Source organism: Medicago sativa, chromosome 2 (genome assembly GCF_051527215.1).
Source record: "Medicago sativa cultivar Bolivia chromosome 2, Bolivia_mono, whole genome shotgun sequence".
NCBI classification, from domain to species: domain Eukaryota; kingdom Viridiplantae; phylum Streptophyta; class Magnoliopsida; order Fabales; family Fabaceae; genus Medicago; species Medicago sativa.
Genome location: NC_140750.1, coordinates 3,114,985 through 3,126,977, shown reverse-complemented (window position 1 = coordinate 3,126,977; position 11,993 = coordinate 3,114,985). Strand labels below are relative to the sequence as shown.

Below are 11,993 nucleotides of genomic sequence, written 5' to 3'. Positions count from 1 at the left end.
TTTTTAAAATTAAAAATAAAGTAATCATATGCATTAATTTATCATTCTCTAAACAACTACTCTTTTAAAAAATTTGTAAGATTTCTCTATTTTTCTTCATATTTTGCACCCCTCAAAACCTTTCCTTTCCTTCCCCTCCAAACTCACAAACAAAGCCTAAAAGAAAAGCTACAGTGGAATAAAAGACGAAATAGATACAAAATGTCGAAGTTCAGAAATTGAATGGAGAGAAGCCAGAGAAAATGATAAACTACCACAGTATTAAGTAGAATAACTTTGTCTCCACTCCATGTTAGCAACTTACTTGTTTGCTTCTTAAAACGGGTGTGGTTATGGTGCATAAGGAGATCCTTATGCACCCCGTGCATAATTGTTTTCTACACCCAACATAATTGTTTTTTACACCCCAAGTGAAAGTTTTTTTTTTATTTTTATTTTTTTTTATTTTTTTTTCCAAGTGAAACCATAAAACATGAAGAACATTAATAATTCATTATAATTAAAAAAAACATTTTTCATTGATTTAGTTGCTAATGATGTAAAACAAAATACCTTCAAAACCAAAATAATTGTCTAATGGTTTTGCTATGGGTATGGTTTCTGTGAGTTGTACTTCAAAACCATTTTGCTGTGGAAATGGTTTCTGTGAGTTGTACTCCAAAACCATTTTGCTGTGGGAATGGTTTCCGTGAGTTGGACTCCAAAACCATTTTGCTGTTGAAATGGTTTCTGTGAGTTGTACTCCAAAACCATTAGATGTACTTAATGGTTTTGAATTTGGGGTCCGACATCTTTAAGGCCGCACTGAAACCCATATAAACACCATAGAATAAAATGGCAGCCTCAAAATTAAATCAAAATCTCTTTTCTCTCCAAAATTTCTTCCAGAACTTTGAAGAACACTTTCCTAGATTATGAAAATACAAACACAACATACTTAAGAATCCATTTCCAGATCGCAACAAACTCTTTCATGATCCAAAACGAATCTGAGCTTCAATCATTCTTGAATTCGGATCTGATCTGAAGCTCAAGAACGATCCAAAGCCACAACCGAACCTGCAAGCAACAAATCTTTCACCAACACACGCATACGAACACACAAAGTCATCATCATCCTTTTAAATTGAATCTAATAGTCACCAAACTGAGCTTCATTCGTCAACAACACAGAACCGACGTGAACAGTACAGCAACATATTTTGAACCATAGCAACAAATTCGCGAGGAAGAAGAAATTCAGAAGCGAAACAGATCATGAAAGCAAGTGAACGAAGCTGAGACATAAAAGGAGCGGATCGGAGATCGGCGGTGGAGGAACGGAAGTGACGGCGATGGGGTGGACGGAGGATGGAGGGTGTGGTGGAGGTGGTCGGTTGAGAGAGGAAGAGCTGAAGCTGCAATCTGAATGTTTGTGATGTCCCTGATCTGACGGTTGTGATTAACTTATGCATGGTGCATAAGTTATGGCTTATGCACCATAACTTTTGCCTCTTAAAACGTAGAGGCTTAATCTACGCTTTACTAGTTGAATCTTGATTTCATGGAGCAGAGTGAACAGGGAGACAGGCACCATTTCTAAACTTAATTTTTGTGATTTTGAATCATTATTGTTTGTTCGTTCTTATTATTAAAACGGTTTGGATGGGTCATTGATGTATTAGAAAATTGAACTGAGTATTTCCATGTTGCTTAGAACGATAGTGGAAGACAAAGGATGTACCAAAAAATGGAATGGAATGGAATTTATTTATTTTATTTTTTTTGCTTTCAAATTTCTAGGGACCTTAGGAAGAAATTAGTAGGGTGAAAATCAGAAATTGTGTAGAAAGGATGAGGAATGAGTAAAGTTGAAGACTTGGCCTAGTATGGATTAGCTTCTAGTTTACCAAGAGCTTTTCAACTAAGTAAGTATTTATCATAGATTGTAGTCATATTTAGAGTAACTGATATTATTATTAAGAAGACTATCAGTCAGTTAGTCACCTTTTCGTTTCCTGTAACTCTGTAAGTACTCATTGAAATTTTTATCTAATTATCCAAATTAACACTTCATTATGTTTAGTTAGTTGTATTGTATGTATGGACTGAATGTGAGATATTCTCCTTGGCTCTGTGGCATATGTCTCATCACTCATGCCGTTTGGAAGTAACATTATTACAGAGAAAAAATTGGAATGGGATTTTATTTAAGCAAAATGGGATTTTATTTATAATATTGTATTTTACTTTATTTTTCCTTCAATACCATGTTAAACTTCAATTATTCCAATTTTAAATCAACATATTCATAATCGTCAAAACGAGATCAAACCAACTGAAAAATAAGCAAAATTTTAAATTATCTAGTTTGATATCTGAAACATCCGTTATCAATCAAACATTTATAAATATTGAATACGTTCAATTGATGACGGCCGGAAATCCAGGTTAGGTGAACACACACCCTCCTCATGTGGAGGGGATAGGGATAATAATGAGACAAGGATTGAGGTTAAAGTATAACTGAATTAATAAAATACCAAACCACCACCACCACCACCAGATACGTAATAATATCATCATATTCAAACGTAAATGTGAGAAGTGGATTCAATGGAGGACAAAACGAAACATAGAAACGAAAACATGTCTGTAACATCTTCATCCTTAATCGGGTTCACACCCTCCCTATCAATACCATACCCTATCCTTAATCGCCTTCTTTGTTGTCTGGAGAACAAAGAAGGCACTGCAACTTCCAGAATATCCAGATCAGAAACAACTAGATGAAGTTCTTCAAATCCTTTCATCTTTCCCACCGATTGTTTTCGCTGGTAAAGCTAGAAATCTTGAGGATAAACTCGGTCAAGCTTCCATGGGGAACACTTTTCTTCTTATGGGTGATGATTGTGCTGAGAGCTTTAAGGAGTTTAGTGCGAATAATATTCTTGATACTTTTCGTGTTATTCTTCAAATGGGTGTTATTCTTATGTTTGGTGCTCAAATGCTTGTTATCGAGGTTTCTTCTTTATCCTCTTTATCTCTGCTTTTTATGATGAAATGAAAATAGAGATTGTTTTGTTGTTTGTTGTATTGGGAATTGTTGGAAATTCTGCCTTAATTGCGGTCCGCCCCTAGTCGCCTAAATTGCGACCTTTGGTTAGCCTTCATTGCACCCTCCAACACCTACCTTCATTGTGTTGGCTTTGAGGGGGTGGATTTAGTCCCACATCGGATAGATTGCACTCTTGATAAGAGTTTATAAAGAGGAGGCACTCCTCACCTTACAAGCTGGTTTTGTAAGGATGAGTTAGGCCCCAAATTTCAACAGGAATTATTACTTTTACTTTTTGAATAGGAATTTGAGACTGAGACTGAACTCTTGCTATTAGCTATAGTTATTTGGATTTGGAACTCTAATTGGCCATTTTAAAACTTTACCCTTTGATGGATTAGAATCGAGAAACTGTTTTTTTTATAACCAACTGCCCTTTGATGGATTAGAATCGAGAAACTGTTTTTTTTTATAACCAACTGCTTTCGCGGTAGGAGTAGTAGAATCAACGTGAGCCGCTACGGTTTTGGTAAAAGCTACACTTTGGAGCTTCAACAAAATCATGGTGACCTATTTATTTTGTCAAAACTCACTGCCCATCCAAACATACACTAAATTTAGACAACTTTCGCCACAATTTTTGAAGTGGTTAACACATTTCAAATAGATGGTTAATTAGGTTTTGTAGATAATGGAAATACCAAGTCTTAAAATGCATTAACACCAATATAATTTCATTAACAAAAAATTTAAACAAGGTTAACCATAATTTTCAGATTTGTAGTTAACCTTAAAATTATGGTTAATCTTGTTCGAATTCGTGGTTAATGAAGTCATGTGGAATTGTGGATAGTTAATGAGTTCTGACACCTTGTATATTAATTAATTATAAACTGGACACAATATACCACCTATTTAAATTGGGTTAACCATTTAAGTTGTTGCCGCAAAAGTTGTCAAATTTTAGTTATTCAAATAACACAATTGTTTAGAAGCTTATGTATGGTCAATGGGAATGAATTACTTCTGCTGATGTGTTGGATTGGATATATGCTGAATGAATTAGGTGGGGAGAATGGCGGGACAGTTTGCAAAGCCAAGGTCAGATTCATTTGAGGAGAAAAATGGTGTGAAGCTTCCGAGTTACAGGGGTGACAATGTGAATGAGGATGCATTTGATGCAGCATCTTGAAATTTTCGGTGTGGACCAACAGGTACCGTGAATTGGCGCATCGAGTGGACGAGGCTCTTGGCTTCGTGAGTGTTGCTGGAATTACATCTGACCATCCAATCATGACTACAACAGACTTTTGGACCTCCCATGAGTGGTTGCTTCTCCCTTACGAACAAGCACTTACTAGGGAGGATTCTACTCCTGGGCTTCATGTATACTGTTGAGAGGAGTTGCTAATCTACTTGGCATTAAGGTGCATATATACTGTTTGCCTATGTTTGGTTAAGTTCCTATTTTGCTTTGATCATCAAATTACTTTTCATATGATTTATTTATTATTTTGTTTCACATTGCTTGTGCTGCGATTTTATCAAAATTACTTCACATATGCTTGACTAGCTAAGTAATTATAATTATCTATCAGCATAGTTTTGTAACACCTAAACTACAACCCTGTTTTGGTCTTGTTGGTGATATATAATGCATTTCTGACAAAAAAATTGCTGCTACTAAATGGCAACTTGGTTTTCAGGTTATTGATAAAATGGATCCAACTAAACCTGTTAAGCTGATAGATATTCTGACCCCAAAAACAAGCCTGGAAGAATTACAGTTTACAGTAATTGTAAGAATGGGAGGTGATAATATGCGAGTGAAGCTTCCACATCTTATCAAGGCAGTTCACAGAGCTGGTCAAAGTGTCACTTGGGTTAGTGATCCCATGCATGGGAAAGCCATCAAAGCTTCTGGACTAAAAATTCGTTCTTTTGATTCAGTAAGGGTAATTCTCATTTGTGCTTGATTGTTCTTCTTCCTCTGTGTTTGTTTGTTTTATGTTTAATACAGAAATGGAATAAAATATGGTCTATGCTAGGACATTGTTTTTATATTCCAGAGAAGAGTTGTAGTTCATCACTTAATGCTGCTGCTACTTTTTCTAGAGCATGCACTTTAGCTCTTAAATCTATCATGATATAAGGAAGCAATGGACTTTTTGCATAGGTGGGTGTTTTGGCGATCTTTGTGTTTTCTCATACTCTTACTTAATATGTATTCCGCAGAACACTTATTCCTGCAATATCTCTGCTGCTTTCAAATATGAATTACGAAAAAGTTTTTCCTAACCATAAAATTCCTTCAAACTAACGTTAAGTGTCCACTTACATGGAAAATGGTAGAAACCATATCTTTGTTAGAATTTACTAGGGAAGAATCCCCTTATTTCAGCATGAATTTCAGACTTCGCAAGTCCGCACCTCTCCTATGCCCAAAGGCCAATACACTCAAATGATAAGATACACACTCACTCTCAGTCTCTCCTCTTATTCATAGACAAAATGCGTTGTTTCTCCTAGTTAACTAACTGTAAAAGGGCTACCAAGCAGTCAACAAATTCCCCTTATTTCAGCTGCCAAACGATTGACTTTGTTGATCGGCTGTGCTTCTGATTTGTCCAAATTGTACAGGAACTTGACTTGTTAGAATTACTATGGCTGTTGTCTGTCCTTTAGAATGTTTGTGCTTCCTTATTGTCATATCCAAGATCTGTCTCGTTTGAGGTTGGTTTTTATTTCCACTGATAATATATAATTGAATGTTGATGATAGGCTGAACTGAGGGCATTCTTTGATGTCCACGAGCAAGAAGGAAGCTTCCTTGGAGGGGTTCATTTGGAAATGACTGGTCAGAACGTTACAGGATGTGTTGGAGGCTCACGAACTATTACTTTTGTTGGCATAAGTTCAAGCTACCACACTCATTGTGATCCAAGACTAAACGCTTCTCAATCACTTGAGCTTGCGTTCGCTATCGCAGATAGACTGCACAAGAGAAGGCTAAATCCACTCAATCTCTGTCTTCCTCATTCAGAATTTAGAGAAAAAGCAGTCTTACTTTTCCCTTGGATCACAAATATTAATGTAATATATAATTGAAGTATGCAATGGACCCAGACCAAATCTGGTAGCACATTGTGCTATTTGAGTGTAACTCTGTAGGTGTAAGTTTGGTTGTTCTTGCAAGTTTTGTACCTAACTTGAGAGATATTGTGTCTGTTTGTGTTTGAGTAATCGCTGATGAATAAAATTTCTTAGATATATTGATATTAAAATGCATGCCTCAACAAAGTGAAATTTATATTACATGGAAGATGGTTATTTTCAATTTGATATATTGTTATAAAGGTGATCGAATCCATCTCAAATTTCAGTTAGAATTCGAGTCTAGTTCATTTAAGTTAAATTTTCAGTTAATTAAATCCCCACTCTTCCAAATTGATGTTTACAGTTGTTTGTATTTGTTGCATGTAAGTTAAATTTTACATTTGAACCATAATGGGAGAAACTGTAATTTACTCCCATTATTGTTGAAAGACAGATCTATATTTCTCATTATTTCTTAATTGTCGATTTGTTTACTTGAAATCCTAGTTGTTCCAAGACAGCGTTAACAATTGGGGATAAAGAACCGTAAATGTGAATTTCATTCATGAACACAATATATGACTGCAAAACGTGCAATAAAGGTTTGGGATTTAATTAATTGAGAAAAGAATTTGAATTTCATAGGTTTTGCTTTTTGTTTGTTTTGGATCTATGAACATGCAACGAATAATAATAAGAATTGGATTATCTAAAAATAACTGATACCATCTTTTAAAAAAAAAAAAAAAAACGATACCAATTAATAGACAAGGGAAGAAGAAAAAAAATGGTATTTGAACATCCATTTAGTGACAACTTTTGCAACAATTTTCTCTCTCATACTCACATTACTTTTTACTTTATCTCTCTATTGCTATGGTTCCCGTGCCAATACCACTTTTCTTTGTAAAATATGGTTGTCAAATAAGTTGTCACCAAATTGGTTGTTCAAATAACACTCCTAAAAAAAAAATCCATGGAAATTGGGATGTTGCTGGGACAGTGGTGCGTGAGTGGGATGAAGGAGAGAGAATGGTGTGAAAAAAATCCAGTGTTAAGTGTTTATTATAAACTAGACACTTGACTCGTGCGGCGGGTCATACCACGTAGAAGTTAATCGAATCAATCGCAATAATGTAAAACAGATTTAGTTAATAGAAGTTTTATAGCAATTTAAAAATATGTTCCCTCGTAAGACAACAATAACAACAAAATGAAATGGTAGCATACATTACAAAAAGTTTTGAACATTAACCATCTTACATTACAAAAGACTTCGTGATAAACAACATTTGAGGTCGTATCAGTACTCTCTCCATCTCCACCAACGATTAGTATTTTCAAACCCTGTCTTGAAGTGACCCTGGAAATTGCAACGTACAACTGACCATGCGAGAACACAGGACTCGGCAGATAAATTCCAACATTTTTAAGTGATTGCCCTTGACTCTTGTTGATTGTCATGGCAACTGAAACAGATATTGGAAATTGTCTTCTTTGGAATTTGAAAGGAATTTTAACATCAGACGGTTGAAGAGATAACCTGGGTATGAAAACTTTTTCGCCGATGTTGCTTCCAGATATAACCTTAGCTTCAAGCACGAATTTTCCCATTCTGGTTATGATTCAACTGACATGCGAATAGTACGGATATTATAATTGCCATTAAATGTAATTATTAGTGCTTTTAATAGTAAAGGAATTACAGCTAGATATATTCACTCGCGTGTTTTTAATGTGAATGACTATAGTCTTCTATTGGTAGTAATTCCTATTTAGCAGCCAAAAAACCAATTAGTGCAAATTTAATGTATTTTTCTAAGAAATTGTTTTTTGTTAATATCATCATTGCAGTCATGAATGCTTTCAATAGGTAGTAATTGGCAGAGCAATCAGTGCATACTGCATAAAAGTAATTAAAAGCAATTCTTATTCGAAGAAAGTTTTTCTATTAAAAGTAATTCTTATTAAAAGTAATTACTACCTATTTATTGCAGCCATAAAAGCAATTAGTGCAAATTAAATGTATTTTTCAAAGAAAGTTTTTTGTAAAGGAATTATATATAGGTATATTCACTCACGTGTTTTTAATGTGAATGACTACAGTATTCTATTGGTAGTAATTCCTATTTATTGCAGACAAAAAAACAATTAGTGCAAATTAAATGTATTTTTCTAAGAAAGTTTTTTGTTAATATCATCATTGCAGTCATGAATGCTTTCGATACGTAGTAATTGGTAGAGCAATTAGTGCATACTGCATAAAAGCAATTAAAAGCAATTCTTATTCGAAGAAAGTTTTTCTATTAAAAGCAATTACTACCTATTTATTGCAGCCATAAAAGCAATTAGTGCAAATTAAATGTATTTTTCTAAGAAAGTTTTTTGTAAAGGAATTATAGCTAGGTGTATTCGCTTGCGTGTTTTTAATGTGAATGACTATAATATTCTATTTGTAGCAATTCCTATTTATTGCATCCATAAAAGCAATTAATGCAAATTAAATGTATTTTTCTAAGAAAGTTTTTTGTTAATATCATCATTGCAGTCATGAATGCTTTCAATACGTAGTAATTGGCACAGCAATTAGTGTATACTGCATAAAATCTATTAAAAGCAATTCTTATTCGAAAATATGCAAGTTAAAAGTTTTCAATTGCAATCAACTATGATTTCATGAATTTTTTTCGTGATGCAATATATTTTTTGCAACTAAACAGAAAATTAAAGATGCTACGGCATGATAAAAAAAAGCAAACTAAACTGGAAAGACAATAACATAAATCGCATTACGTACTTTTTTTTGCCTTTTTTTACCGATGCAAAGCTGATAATATTTGAAAATAAAAACTAAATTATTCTTTCTTTCAAAGAAAAACTTAAACTATTACTAATAAAAAACTCCAGTCATGTGTTTATCAACGCTTGGATACGATAACATATTTTTTGTCCATGACGCACTTGCACTTGAAAATCAACACGTCTCCGCCCTAAATACCATTGGCAGCACAAAAACTCGTCCAACCTTTTCCGAACATCACATTTGGTATGGGGTCGTTTGTATATTTGAGTCTCACAGGAATGATATTGTCATAAGGTCCGCACAACATGACGTAATCGTGATGTTTCACTCTAAGGAATTTGTCAAAAGTATCAGGTAGTTCCTAAAAAAAAGAAAAAAAAACTGTTAATGACAGACAAATTTTTTTTATTATAGCATATATCTAATTGAATAGCATCAAAAACACAATAAACAACCTTCGGTGATTTCGTCGATCCATATCCAACGATAGGAACTTCAAAGGTACAATAACACGATGATGCCGCACTCATGGAATGATAGGGTGGATAATCAGCTAGAGTAATGTTATGAGCAAAAACAAAGATTTGAAATCTACTTCCACCAAGGTACTGGAAAGCAATAATCTTACTTCTGTAACGCCCTCCTTTTTATTTAATTATTTTTATTAAGTTATAATCTATTTATGTGATTTATTTATATATATGAAGTGTTAGTATTTTATTATGTGACATTATTCTATTATTTATTAGAATATGAGAACTATTAGTATAAGTAGAATTGGAGGTTAGAATAGAAAGAAGAATAAGTTGTTGGGCCTAAATAAATTTGGGAAGAATATTTTAGTATTATAAATAGAGGAAGCTAGGTTGAGAGAATAGTTTACAACATAGGTTCAGTTTTGGAGAAAAAGAGGAGAACAAGAAAGAAGAGAAGAGAAGAGAAAAGTCAAGAGAATAGGAGAAGACCTCAGGAAAGAAGAACGCTGCTGCTGATTCAGGAATTAATCTAAGGTGAGGGTGAGACTATCTTGCATTAATATTAAGTTGGTAAATCATTAGATTACATCTAACAAGTTGGGGAGAGTTTGTGAGATCAAGAGGATTAGGGTTTATGTGCGATTTTGATTATTAGATGATGAAGAACTGTAGAATTGATGAGAGAATCATGAACAGACCTTAGATATCTCATAGGGATGTTATTAGAAGTAGTTTAATGGTTAGAAACATGAGAGTAGATAAAAGGTGGAGTGGTTAGTTTTCCTTGATCATATCATAGTAAGAGTGGGATTCATATTCTCTAATCTTAAGTATGTTCTTCTAAAATTGGGTTTGACAGAAGTTGTAGGTTGTAAATTTTAGGGATTAGGGTTAATCTTATGTTGTTGTTCATAGTTTTGTTGTTTGAGAAATTAGTTCTGGAAAAATCGGCCCCCGATTTTTCACCCGTTTCTGTTTTGAATTAGCTTTCGGTGTAAACATGAAAGTTGTAGATAATTGATTTAGCTTTCTAGTGCCTTTGGTTTGGCTTGAAAATGATTTTTAGATCTTAAGATATGATGAAAATACTCTAAGGAGGTCTTAGTGAAATTTTATGAAAACTAACCCAAAACTTATAGATTGTCTCCAAATTCCAAAGCTTGAGTACTATGAGTTTAATTAAGATGATTATAGGCATTTAATCCATGTTGTGATGAATCTACCTTGGTTTGATATGTAAGTAATTGATTAATAGGTTGGAATATATTATGTGATTATTGTATGTGTATAATGTCATGTTGCTTATGCCATTCAAGTTGTTATGCCCAAATTGTGTTAAGGTATATGTTGTTTATGATTGATGAATATGATGTTATATGATGTTGTTGATGACTGATGAATAATGATATTATCATGCGAAGATGTTGTTGTCGTCAATGAAGTCGAAGTTGTTTAAGTTGTAAGTTGTCATGAAGTCGAAGTTGTTTAAGTTGTAAGTTGTCATGAAGCCGAAGTTGTTAAGTTGTAAGTTGTTACGAAGTTGAAGTTGTTAAGTTGTTGAGTCCATTGCATACTCATATAAGTTGGTTGGGGGCTTGATGCCCTGGAATGCTTAGTCATTCACACGATGGGTGAGGGCTTGATGCCCTGGAGCTTTTGCTCACTATGTTGGGGGCTTGATGCCCTGAAGAGCCTATTTACGCTCATATAAGTTGGTTGGGAGCTTGATGCTCTCTATTGGTACCAAATGCATTTGCATATCAAGAGGTTTTTAAGATGATTTAAGATGTGAAGTTGTCGAGTTGTCAAGTTGTTAAGTTGTTAAGATGCTAAAATGAATTGAGATGTTAAGAGTTGCATAGTCGAGTTGAGTCGCATTGTCGAGTTAAGTGAGGTTTGATTATGAAGTTTGATTGTGATTCGATGATTATGATTTAATGATGATGTTTGTTTATAATGTTGAATATGAATTTGATTATGAAGTTGTTTTCGATAATGCTATGTTTTGATAATGAATTTATGTGAATTACATGATGATGCTTATGATTATATTTGATATTAGATGTTGATGCTTATAAATAATGTTTGATGAAATGTGGTGACGTTAGTGATTAATATTGATGCTATGTGATGATTGTTAGTGACTACTATTTGATGTTGTATGATGATGTTAAGATTAGTAATTGATAATATATGAAGATGTTTATGATTAGTATTAAGATATTTTTACGACCAATATAAGAAGATTAATGACACTAGTAAGGAAATTTAAGTTGTTAGATATGATTAATGAATTATAAGATGTTTAAGTTGTTGAATGTACTTTATATGATTTATATGCATAATATTATTGTTTGAGAAATCTCACCCCTCTGCTTGAAAATGTTGCTCTTCGTATGGGTAACTTGCAGGTAACCAAGATTAGAGGCGTCGTGAGTGGACTCCTCACATGTTTGTCTAGGTGCTCTGATACGTAACGGGATGGGACTTGACTTTACTTCTATTCCTTACGTATAGTTTATGAACTTTTATGAATAAATGACGAAACAAGACTTTTTGAGATTTCATAAAGAGGCCTGCG

The 11,993-nt window shown here is 33.8% G+C and overlaps 1 protein-coding gene and 1 pseudogene across 2 annotated transcripts; one reads left to right on the top strand and one right to left on the bottom strand.

The window, feature by feature from the left end:
* Positions 1–2,433: 2,433 nt before the first annotated feature.
* Positions 2,434–6,321, top strand: LOC146943642 (phospho-2-dehydro-3-deoxyheptonate aldolase 2, chloroplastic-like; annotated as a pseudogene). The gene is made up of 4 exons (XR_015025667.1): positions 2,434–3,001; positions 4,104–4,464; positions 4,744–4,992; positions 5,819–6,321. The product of XR_015025667.1 is annotated as a phospho-2-dehydro-3-deoxyheptonate aldolase 2, chloroplastic-like (transcript).
* Positions 6,322–6,601: 280 nt separating this feature from the next.
* On the bottom strand, positions 6,602–7,747 carry LOC146943641 (uncharacterized). The gene is made up of 2 exons (XM_085747724.1): positions 7,397–7,747; positions 6,602–6,715 (listed from the first exon to the last, which is right to left on the bottom strand). Exons 1-2 carry the CDS (start codon positions 7,745–7,747, stop codon positions 6,602–6,604), a joined length of 465 nt encoding a protein of 154 aa, XP_085603850.1.
* Positions 7,748–11,993: the final 4,246 nt, after the last annotated feature.